Raw genomic sequence first — 12,898 nt, forward strand, 5'->3', positions numbered from 1 at the left:
AGGATGTCAGCCACAGCACCGTGTCTTCCTTTGCAGATGACACCCGAATCTGCATGACAGTGTCTTCCATTGCAGACACTGCAAGGCTCCAGGCGGACATCAACCAAATCTTTCAGTGGGCTGCAGAAAACAATATGAAGTTCAACGATGAGAAATTTCAATTACTCAGATATGGTAAACATGAGGAAATTAAATCTTCATCAGAGTACAAAACAAATTCTGGCCACAAAATAGAGCGAAACACCAACGTCAAAGACCTGGGAGTGATTATGTCGGAGGATCTCACCTTCAAGGACCATAACATTGTATCAATCGCATCTGCTAGAAAAATGACAGGATGGATAATGAGAACCTTCAAAACTAGGGAGGCCAAGCCCATGATGACACTCTTCAGGTCACTTGTTCTATCTAGGCTGGAATATTGCTGCACTCTAACAGCACCTTTCAAGCACCTTTCAGCACCTTTCATCGAGGACTGTCTTAACTTATTTAAATTGTGGTTCTTAATCTCCCCCAGGATGCCACCCACACCAGTCCATTATCACCCAGGATGCCACCCACACCAGTCCATTATCACCCAGGATGCCACCCACACCAGTCCATTATCACCCAGGATGCCACCCACACCAGTCCATTATCACCCAGGATGCCACCCACACCAGTCCATTATCACCCAGGATGCCACCCACACCAGTCCATTATCACCCAGGATGCCACCCACACCAGTCCATTATCACCCAGGATGCCACCCACACCAGTCCATTATCACCCAGGATGCCACCCACACCAGTCTACTAACACCCAGGATGCCACCCACACCAGTCCATTATCACCCAGGATGCCACCCACACCAGTCGACTAACACCCAGGTACCTATTTACTGCTAGGTGAACAGGACAACAGGTGTAAGGAAACGTGTCGGAATGTTTCCACCCACCGGGAATCGAACCCGGGTCCTCCGTGTGTGAACCGGGAGCTTTAGCCACCAGTAAGTAAATGAGTAAGTAACTAAGTAAGGTAAGTAACTCAGTAAAGTAAGTAACTAAGTAACTTAGTAAAGTAACTAAGTAAAGTAAGTAACTAAGTAAAGTAACTAAGTAACTTAGTAAAGTAACTAAGTAAAGTAAGTAACTAAGTAACTTAGTAAAGTAACTAAGAAAAGTAAGTAACTAAGTAAAGTAAGTAACTAAGTAACTTAGCAAAGTAACTAAGTAAAGTAAGTAACTAAGTAAAGTAAGTAACTAAGTAACTTAGCAAAGTAACTCAGTAAAGTAAGTTTTTAGCAAGCCGCTAACCAGACTGAGAGTCGAAGATCAAAATGAATTTTTTATGAGCCACAAAATTTGGTTAACACAAGCCTATCCGATGTTATCCTGACGCCAAATGACTTCGAACAGGCGATAAATGACATGCCCATGCACTCTGCCCCAGGGCCAGACTCATGGAACTCTGTGTTCATCAAGAACTGCAAGAAGCCCCTATCACGAGCCTTTTCCATCCTATGGAGAGGGAGCATGGACACGGGGGTCGTCCCAGAGTTACTAAAAACAACAGACATAGCCCCACTCCACAAAGGGGGCAGTAAAGCAACAGCAAAGAACTACAGACCAATAGCACTAACATCCCATATCATAAAAATCTTTGAAAGGGTCCTAAGAAGCAAGATCACCACCCATCTAGAAACCCATCAGTTACACAACCCAGGGCAACATGGGTTTAGAACAGGTCGCTCCTGTCTGTCTCAAATATTGGATCACTACGACAAGGTCCTAAATGCACTAGAAGACAAAAAGAATGCAGATGTAATATATACAGACTTTGCAAAAGCCTTCGACAAGTGTGACCATGGCGTAATAGCGCACAAAATGCGTGCTAAAGGAATAACAGGAAAAGTCGGTCGATGGATCTATAATTTCCTCACTAACAGAACACAGATAGTAGTAGTCAACAGAGTAAAGTCCGAGGCAGCTACGGTGAAAAGCTCTGTTCCACAAGGCACAGTACTCGCTCCCATCTTGTTCCTCATCCTCATATCCGACATAGACAAGGATGTCAGCCACAGCATCGTGTCTTCCTTTGCAGATGACACCCGAATCTGCATGACAGTGTCTTCCATTGCAGACACTGCAAGGCTCCAGGCGGACATCAACCAAATCTTTCAGTGGGCTGCAGAAAACAATATGAAGTTCAACGATGAGAAATTTCAATTACTCAGATATGGTAAACATGAGGAAATTAAATCTTCATCAGAGTACAAAACAAATTCTGGCCACAAAATAGAGCGAAACACCAACGTCAAAGACCTGGGAGTGATCATGTCGGAGGATCTCACCTTCAAGGACCATAACATTGTATCAATCGCATCTGCTAGAAAAATGACAGGATGGATAATGAGAACCTTCAAAACTAGGGAGGCCAAGCCCATGATGACACTCTTCAGGTCACTTGTTTTATCTAGGCTGGAATATTGCTGCACACTAACAGCACCTTTCAAGGCAGGTGAAATTGCTGACCTAGAAAATGTACAGAGAACCTTCACGGCGCGCATAACGGAGATAAAACACCTCAATTACTGGGAGCGCTTGAGGTTCCTAAACCTGTATTCCCTGGAACGCAGGAGGGAGAGATACATGATTATATACACCTGGAAAATCCTAGAGGGACTAGTACCGAACTTGCACACGAAAATCACTCACTACGAAAGCAAAAGACTTGGCAGACGATGCACCATCCCCCCAATGAAAAGCAGGGGTGTCACTAGCACGTTAAGAGACCATACAATAAGTGTCAGGGGCCCGAGACTGTTCAACTGCCTCCCAGCACACATAAGGGGGATTACCAACAGACCCCTGGCAGTCTTCAAGCTGGCACTGGACAAGCACCTAAAGTCAGTTCCTGATCAGCCGGGCTGTGGCTCGTACGTTGGTTTGCGTGCAGCCAGCAGCAACAGCCTGGTTGATCAGGCTCTGATCCACCAGGAGGCCTGGTCACAGACCGGGCCGCGGGGGCGTTGACCCCCGGAACTCTCTCCAGGTAAACAGCATCAGCAACACGGCCACTTGATACTGGAGTTCCGCAGGGAAGTGTCCTTGGTCCCCTGCTCTTCCTCATATACATCAATGACCTTCCAAACGTAACCCAACACCTTATGTCATCTCTCACCCTAATCTTGCCCCCCTCAACACCATTGTGAATGAGGAGCTGATTAAAATATCGACTTGGATGACAGCCAATAAACTTACGCTTAACACTGACAAAACCTACTATATTATGTTTGGTAGCAGAGCAGGAGATGCACAAATTAACATTAAGATTGACAACACTCTAATTACCAGAAATAATGGGGGCAAATTCCTAGGCTTATACCTTGACAACAACCTGAATTTCAGCACCCATATCCAGCATATAACCAAAAAAGTATCCGAAACGGTTGGGATCCTCTCCAAGATAAGATACTACGTGCCGCAAAATGCCCTTCTCACACTATACCACTCACTTATTTATCCATACCTCACCTATGCTATTTGTGCTTGGGGATCAACTGCAGCAACACACCTAAAGCCAATAATAACCCAACAAAAAGCTGCAGTAAGAATAATCACTAAATCCCATCCCTGGCAACACCCCCCCCCCCCACTCTTCATAGATCTAAACTTACTCCCTGTTCAGTATATCCACACTTACTACTGTGCAATCTACATCTACAGGACCTTAAACTCTAATATCAACCTTGACCTAAAACGCTTTCTTGATAGTTGTGACAGAACCCACAGGCATAACACCAGACACAAACATCTCTACGACATTCCCGTGTCCGACTAAACCTTTACAAAAATTCAATGTATGTCAAAGGCCCTAAAATCTGGAATACCCTACCTGAGAACTCTAGAACTGCAGACACATTCATCACCTTCAAAACTACCATTAGAAAACATCTTATCTCCCTGATACACCCCGTCAACTAACTACATGAATACCACCTGGTGGTTCACACTTACACTCACTCACCCATTTGACCATAAACAGAAATATTAATCTCAATCTTAAAATAATGAATCCTGTGATACTCCAATACTGAAACTATGTACTGTGCCAAAACAAAAGCATTCACATTGCTAAACTCACAAACTAGTATTTAGTCACTTAGCCATAATACCAACTTACCTCATAATTTGTAATATTTTAAAATAAAGAATTAAACTAAGTCTGCCCGAAATGCCTAGCCATGCTAGGCGTTCTAGTGGTACACTCTGTAATCATTATTTAACTACATGTAAACCACACAACAACCAAATTCTGTAAATTCAACATTGTAATCTTTATAGAGAATAAACTTTGAATTTGAATTGAATTGAAAAGTAAGTAACTAAGTAACTTAGTAAAGTAACTCAGTAAAGTAAGTAACTAAGTAACTTAGTAAAGTAACTCAGTAAAGTAACTAAGTAACTTAGTAAAGTAACTCAGTAAAGTAAGTAGCTAAGTAACTTAGTAAAGTAACTCAGTAAAGTAAGTAACTAAGTAACTTAGTAAAGTAACTCAGTAAAGTAAGTAACTAAGTAACTTAGTAAAGTAACTCAGTAAAGTAACTTAGTAAAGTAACTCAGTAAAGTAACTTAGTAACGTAACTCAGTAAAGTAAGTAACTTAGTAAAGTAAGTAACGAAGTAAAGTAACCAAGTAAAGTAAGTAACTAAGTAAAGTAAGTAACCAAGTAAAGTAAGTAACTAAGTAACCAAGTAAAGTAAGTAACCAAGTAAAGTAAGTAACCAAGTAAAGTAACCAAGTAAAGAAAGTAACGAAGTAAAGTAACCAAGTAAAGTAACTAAGTAACTGAGTAACTTAGTAAAGTAAGTAACGAAGTAAAGTAACCAAGTAAGTAACGAAGTAAAGTAACTAAGTAAAGTAAGTAACCAAGTAAAGTAAGTAAGTAAAAGTAAGTAAGTTTAGGTAGAGGACACAAATACAGTTACATAAATTATCATACATAACAAATATGTAAATTACCCAGAATAACCCCAAAAAAATCAAACAGCAATACAACCTCAACAAAACGAGAAAAAAAAACCCACAAAACAACCCATAAAACGCCAAAAAACCAGATAAAACCCCCAAAAAAACACACAAAAAAAATGGAAACCCAAGTGACACAAGATGGTGCAACACTGAGTTGGAGGAGGACGGCTACACTCCCTCCTTATTATTCCCTTATTTTGTGGCTCCGCTTTATTATTCCGGTGTTATTGGAGGTCCAGTAAAGCGCATGACACTTGCTTCACCAGCTGGGTAAGTGACACACACTTGACATTGCTTTTACTTGCTGTTTTAAGTGGTTTTTTAAAAGTGGTTTGTGGCTCCTTGTGACTCTTGTGACTAAGGTTTTATAATGCACGGCTAAAGCTTTGTGTTAGAACTCCTAGAGTAAGCTTTATATCACATTTAAAGCTTTATGTTAGAACTCCTAGAGTAAGCTTTATAACACATTTAAAGCTTTATGTTAGAACTCCTAGAGTAAGCTTTATAACACATTTAAAGCTTTATGTTAGAACTCCTAGAGTAAGCTTTATAACACATTTAAAGCTTCTTTATGTTAGAACTCCTAGAGTAAGCTTTATAACACATTTAAAGCTTTATGTTAGAACTCCTAGAGTAAGCTTTATAACATTTAAAGCTTTATGTTAGAACTCCTAGAGTAAGCTTTATAACACATTTAAAGCTTAATTTTTGTTAAAACTCCCGAAGTAAGCTTTATAACATCTCTAAAGCTTTGTGTTAAAACTCCTAAAGCTTTGTAACACACATCTAAAGCTTTACTTGTTTTACAACTCCTAATGAAAGCTTTCTAACACACATCTAAAGATTTAATTGTTTTACAACTAACGAAAGCTTTATAACACATCTAAAGCTTTATTTGTGTTACAACTAAAGTAAGCTTTATAACACATCTAAAGCTTTATTTGTTACAACTAAAATAAGCTTTATAACACATCTAAAGCTTTATTTTTGTTACAACACCTAAACTAAGCTTTATAACACATCTAAAGCTTTATTTGTTACATCTCCTAAAGTAAACTTTATAACACATCTGAAGCTTTGTGTTAAATCTTTTAAAGTAAGCTTTATAACACACATCTAAAGCATTATTTCTGTTACAACTCCTAAAGTAAGCTTTATGACATCTAAAGCTTTATTTTTCTTAAACTTCTAAAGTAAACTTTATAACACATCTAAAGCTTTGTTTGTGTTACAACTCTTAAAATAAGCTTTATAACACATCTAAAGTTTTTTTTTGTTAGAACTTGCCCCTAAAGTAAGCTTTTATTAATGGTATACCTAAAATAAGCTTTGTATTAAAACACCTAAAGTAGGCTTGATTCGTGCTAGAACACCTAAAGTAAGCTTTATTTATGTTAAAATACTAAAGTAAGCTTTGTGTTAAAACAGCTAAAGTAGCCTTATTTGTGTTAAAACACAAAATAAGCTTTATTTGTGTTAGAACACCTAATGTAAACTTTGTGTAAGAACACCTAAACTAAGCTTCTGTGAAAACTAAGCTTGTGTGAAAGCACCTAAAGTAAGCTTTATTTGTTAAAACTTCTCATGTAAGCATTATGTTAAAATGCCTGAACTAAGCTTTGTGTTGTAACACCTCTAAAGCTTCATTTGTGTTAGAACACACCTCTAAAGCTTCATTTGTGTTAGAACACCCGGTGGCCTGGTGGCTAAAGCTCCCGCTTCACACACGGAGGGGCCCGGGTTCGATTCCCGGCGGGTGGAAACATTTCGACACGTTTCCTTACACCTGTTGTCCTGTTCACCTAGCAGCAAATAGGTACCTGGGTGTTAGTCGACTGGTGTGGGTCGCATCCTGGGGGACAAGATTAAGGACCCCAATGGAAATAAGTTAGACAGTCCTCGATGACGCACTGACTTTCTTGGGTTATCCTGGGTGGCTAACCCTCCGGGGTTAAAAATCCGAACGAAATCCTATCTATCCTATCCCTAAAGCTTCATTTGTGTTAGAACACATCTCTAAAGCTTCATTTGTTAGAACACACCTCTAAAGCTTCATTTTTGTTAGAACACATTTCTAAAGCTTCATTTGTGTTAGAACATGCCTCTAAAATAGGCCAATACCACCAATACCAATATTTTGACACATTCCTAAATTACATAGTTACATAAGCATGTATAAAGCACATTACAGCTATGGATAACTGATTTTGACAAGATAAGATTTCGTTGGTATTTTTAACCCCAGATTATTAGCCGTCCAGGATAACCCAAGAACGGCAGTGCATCATCGAGGGACTGTCTGTAGTATTTCCATTTTGGTTCCTCTCCAGGTGAACTCCAGGTCCTTCAGTCGTGTCCCCCAGGATGCAACCCACACCAGTTGACTAACACCCAGGTATCTACTTGGTAGGTGAACAGGACAGGTGTAAGGAGACACACCCAGTATTTCCACCCTTGCCAGGGACCCCAATGGAAATAAGTCACTCTGTCTGACTTTTTTGGGTTATCCTAGGTTCTCTACACACATGCTGCTATGTATGATAATTCTATGTAACTGTATTTGTGTATACCTGAATAAATTTACTTACTTACTTACTTACTTACTTAACTACAGACACTGTGTGTGTGAGGCAAGATCGTTGACTACCAGGCCACATCTGTGATGTCATGTTTTAGTGAGGTCTTAGGTCATTAAGTCATGAGTGTCTTATTAATGGTCCAGGATGGACACAACCATTGTTTATTTTCCATTTCCATATTGTTATTTATTTACATTTGATATTAATACTGAAAGCTTGGTATAATTTCAGACGCAAGGATGGCTTTCGTGAAAATTCTTCCAGTACCTCGGTGGGGTTTGCTGGGCTATTGCTTGATCAAAAGTAAGTGTTTAACCTTAATACTAATTGACTTCAAAATTTTCATGATAAACTAAAACTCATTTTGCTCATTTTGGCATGATTCACTATTACTTTGCTAACTTAAATTATTAATTAAACAGTTTTATGTTATATGAGAAACAATAAGATATTTAAGAGGCAAAACTAACCTAAATGACTACAGGCAATTTTTTTTAACACCGCCATTTTTCATCGAAGCCAAGTGACTCAAAGAAGGAATTACATCACCATCACTCATCAACGGGGCAATCTATAGTATTTTTAAATATACTGTGGTTGAAATTATTTAATACACAATTAGCTTAAAATATTAAACATGGAATTGACATATTTGATATAAATTTATAGTTCATTTATTTATTTATTTATTTAAAAATTTGAGCACACATACAGAGGTACAAAAAATACAGATAAGAGCAGCATGCCAAAGCCACTTATACTATGCATAGCATTACGGGCTGGCTTAAAATTAACTTAAGATGAACTAAGCAATGATGACATCAGTGATAAAACTTTAATGTATACAGATTACTATAAAGCACAAGTGAGTATTACAAAGACAGGTCATATGGTTGTATGCATTGTTGTACATTCAGTAGAATGGAGTATTCTGTTAGGTAGTGTATTTAAAAAATAATAAAGTTAGATTGGGTTTTAGGTTTAACATTTATGTGATATAATTGTGAGAAACATTTAAGATATACAATTTATAAGGTTCAGTTATTCAGTATTTATTTGGTTTTGGGTGAGTAAGTGATCTTTGAGAAGAGACTTGAATTTATAAACAGGTAGTGTTTCTTTTATATTTTATATTTTATATTTTATAAATTATCTTCATGTAATTAGTTGTAAATGATCAAAGTTAATGTATGTAAGGTGCATAATATTGTATGCAAGTAGAATACATATGCAAAATAAGTTAAAGTTCATATATTCTGTTTCTTATAGTACAGTGGAACCTCAAATTTCGAACTTAATCCGTTTCAGGAGCTAGTTCTAAATTCAAAAAGTCTGAAAATCGAAGCAATATTTCCCATAAGAAATAATGGAAATACAATTAATCTGTTTCAGAAACCCAAAAATATTCACAAAAAAGAAAAAATACATTTTATAGAGATTAATTACAGTTTTACACACATACAACAAATAATATAGTCTTTAATTATGTATATACAGTGGACCCCCGCATAACGATCACCTCCGAATGCGACCAATTATGTAAGTGTATTTATGTAAGTGCGTTTGTACGTGTATGTTTGGGGGTCTGAAATGGACTAATCTACTTCACAATATTTCTTATGGGAACAAATTCGGTCAGTACTGGCACCTGAACATACTTCTGGAGTGAAAAAATATCATTAACCGGGGGTCCACTGTAATTATAAAATAAATATTTTTTTTCGCCCTGCCTCGGTGGGAGACAGCCGACTTGTTAAAAAAAAAAATTTTACTTGCCTTTATTGAAGATTGGTGATGACATCTGGAAGATAGGGAGGAAGAGAGGGGGAGTTGGGGTTAGTGTTTGGAAAGAGAATCCCCCTCCATGAGGACTTCCGGTATCAAAGCCCTCTCTGGGGTTACTTCCCTTCTCTGTATTTTAATGCCACTAGGACCAGGTTGAGAGTCACTGGACCCCTGTCTCACAAAATAACTGTCTACAGTCCTCTGTTTTTGTCTCACAAAATAACTCCACAGTCGTCTGTCTCACAAAATAACTCCACAGTCATCTGTTTTTGTCTCAAAATAACTCCAGTCTGTTTTTGTCTCACAAATTAACTCCACAGTTGTCTGTTTCTGTCTCATAAAATAACTCCACAGTCGTCTGTTTCTGTCTCATAAAATAACTCCACAGTCGTCTGTTTCTGTCTCACAAAATAACTCCACAGTCGTCTGTTTCTGTCTCACAAAATAACTGTCCACAGTCATTTGTTTCTGTCTCACAAAATAACTGTCCACAGTCCTCTGTACATCCTGGCAAGCTCAACAAGTCTCACACCACTCTCATACTTCTGTATTATTTCCTTCTTCACATCTATGGTGTTTCTCACTTTCTTTACCACAGGGGTACCACTAGCAAGTTTCTTTTGGCCCATGGTAGCTTATTTCACAGTCCCACAAGCACTAAACACAACGAAATAATCGTAAAATGTATGAATGAGAGCGCAGGTTAGTGTTCACTCAGGCATAAACAAAGCTGGACTGGCTCATGGCGCCTGCGCGGGGACGTGGACAGAGCAGGCCGGCGGAAAGGTCCCGTACCTGGCGGCCCGAAAATAGGGGCACGTTTGATAATAGGCACACTGTTTGCTCGAAAAAAGGGTCCTATTTTCGAAACGTTCGATATGTGATACGTTCGATTTTTGAGGTTCCACTGTACATCAGACTAGTTCATATATGTCATCCTATCTTTGTACCTTGAAGCACAATGCTAGCATAGTTGGCTCTCAAATAAACTCACTGTGGGTTGAATCTTGGGTGGGGAGAGATTCATAGGCTCTCATTACAGTGCTTTCATTGCTCTTGTTACTTAGCAGTAAATAGATAACTTAAATCTTGGAATTCATCGATTTTTTTTAGTCACCTCCTGGTGAGGACCTAAACAGAACAGCAGTGGAAAAAAGCACTTATCTTGGTTTTGTTGGTTTATCATGGGCTTTATCCTTTCAGGAATGCCAGTCTGAATAACCATCATTTTCTATTACCTGCTTCCGTACTGTTGTGATGTGGCATAGTCATGGCTTCCACAATATACGTATTTAAAACACCCAATTCAGTCTTCCACTAAGCATTCACTTACATTAACATTCTTTGCCACAGTGATCCTTCAGTATCTTCTGAATCAATCACTATGCATAAATTCCAACATGACAAACCCACTTAAAATGTGGCAAATAAACCTAATACAGTGGACCCCCGCATAACGATTACCTCCGAATGTGACCAATTATGTAAGTGTATTTATGTAAGTGCGTTTGTACGTGTATGTTTGGGGGTCTGAAATGGACTAATCTACTTCACAATATTTCTTATGGGAACAAATTCGGTCAGTACTGGCACCTGAACATACTTCTGGAGTGAAAAAATATCGTTAACCGGGGGTCCACTGTAATAATAATCATAATAATAATAATAATTTTTATTTCAGCATGATACATGTTTATACAAAGGAGTATAACAGTTGGGTGTACATGCCAAAAGCCCCTTTATATGCAGAGCATTTCAGGCAAACTTAAGACTGTGAAGGTTTACTAAGCCCTCTAAGATCTTAAGTAGGTACAGTGGACCCTCGACCAATGATGGCATCGATTAATGATAAATCCGACTAGCGATGCACTCTAACGCAAAATTTTTGCCTCGACTAGCGCTAAAAAACTCGACCAACACTATTCGTTCCATCTGAGACGCGTCCACTTCTGGCCAGTGTTTACAAGCCAGCCAGCCACCGTGGTCGCTTCCAAGCATACAATCGGAACATTTCATATTATCACAGCCTTTTTAGTGATTGCACCTGCAAAATAAGTCACCATGGGCCCCAAAAAAGCTTCTAGTGCCAACCCTACAGCAAAAAGGGTGAGAATTACTATGGATATGAAGAAAGAGATCATTGCTAAGTATGAAAGTGGAGTGCGTGTCTTCGAGCTGGCCAGGTTGTACACAAAACCCCAATCAACCATCGCTACTATTGTGGCCAAGAAAACGGCAATCAAGGAAGCTGTTCTTGCCAAAGGTGCAACTATGTTTTCGAAACTGAGATCGCAAGTACTCGAAGATGTTGAGAGACTGTTATTGGTGTGGATAAACGAAAAACAGATAGCAGGAGATAGCATCTCTCAAGCGATCATATGTGAAAAGGCTAGGAAGTTGCATGACTATTTAATTAAAAAAATGCCAGCAACTAGTGGTGATGTGAGTGAATTTAAGGCCAGCAAAGGTTGGTTTGAGAGATTTAAAGGGAAGGGAAGTAACCCTGGAAAAGGACTTGCCACCTCAAGTCCTCATGGAAGGGGATTCCCCTTCTAAACACTAAAACCATCCAGTCTCCCCTCCTCCCAACCCATCAATCATCACCAGATCTTCAATAAAGGTAAGTGTCATGTAACTATGCATGTCTTCTTCAGTTTGTGTGTATTAAAATTAATATTTCATGTGGTAAAAACAATTTTTTTTCATACTTTGGGGTGTCATACACAGATTAATTTGATTTCCATTATTTCTTATGGGGAAAATTAACTTGACTAACGATAATTTTGACTAACGATGAGCTCTAAGGAATGGATTAATAGCGTTAGACGAGGGTCCACTGTATTACCAAGGCTGTCTCCTCCTTAGGAAAATTAATGAATGGGAAAAGAATAATAACGTACAAATATAAACACTTTGTTAGAACTGAAAATATAAAACATTTAAATATGAACTTTTATCCTACTTGAAAGAGAATGAAAAATGAAATATAAAATGATATTTGAATTCAACGCTTATATGTACAGTTAGACTGGGGTATCTAGTTGATGTTGTTGACACTGTGCATTGTAGAAATTATAGCCGTTGCTGATGATGGGGGGGGGGTCACAGCTGTTGAGTGACAACCCAACGACTATTCAGCCACTGTATCTCTAGCCTTGAATGATCCGTCAAGATGATAGGAATGCAGGTCTTTCACCACTGCAAAGATGAGGGGTAGTTGCCTGGGGTTGGCTACACTCGGGTACGTAGATCAAGGGTGACGTCCAAGAACCAAAGTGAGGGTCATCTGCTTCAGCACTGTCTCTGTAGTTGCAAGATGACCCAAGCTGACATTCCAAAAGTTGTGTTGGGAGCTGTGAGTCAAGTGATTATCCATTTGGTCAGAGCCCCACACATCACCTTTCCGGGTGGAGGCAAAAGGAGGGGGGGTAGCGGGAGTTAGACACTGACCCTACCTTAACAAGCAGACTGGCAATCAAACTATTGTCACCATATATTCACTCGCTACTCCTATCTGTTGAA

At 38.8% G+C, this 12,898-nt stretch overlaps 1 protein-coding gene across 3 annotated transcripts in view; it reads left to right on the top strand.

The window, feature by feature from the left end:
• Positions 1–5,140: 5,140 nt before the first annotated feature.
• Positions 5,141–12,898, top strand: part of LOC128698456 (von Willebrand factor A domain-containing protein 5A) — a 102,333-nt gene continuing 94,575 nt past the window's right edge. For all 3 annotated transcript variants that reach the window (XM_070103998.1, XM_070103999.1, XM_070104000.1), the window contains exons 1-2: positions 5,141–5,282; positions 7,823–7,894. In XM_070103998.1, the coding sequence (XP_069960099.1) occupies positions 7,831–7,894 (64 nt within the window). In that variant the 5' untranslated portion in view covers positions 5,141–5,282; positions 7,823–7,830. The remainder of the gene's footprint in view (positions 5,283–7,822; positions 7,895–12,898) is intronic.

The sequence above is a fragment of the Cherax quadricarinatus genome, chromosome 88 (genome assembly GCF_038502225.1).
Source record: "Cherax quadricarinatus isolate ZL_2023a chromosome 88, ASM3850222v1, whole genome shotgun sequence".
Lineage (NCBI taxonomy): Eukaryota > Metazoa > Arthropoda > Malacostraca > Decapoda > Parastacidae > Cherax > Cherax quadricarinatus.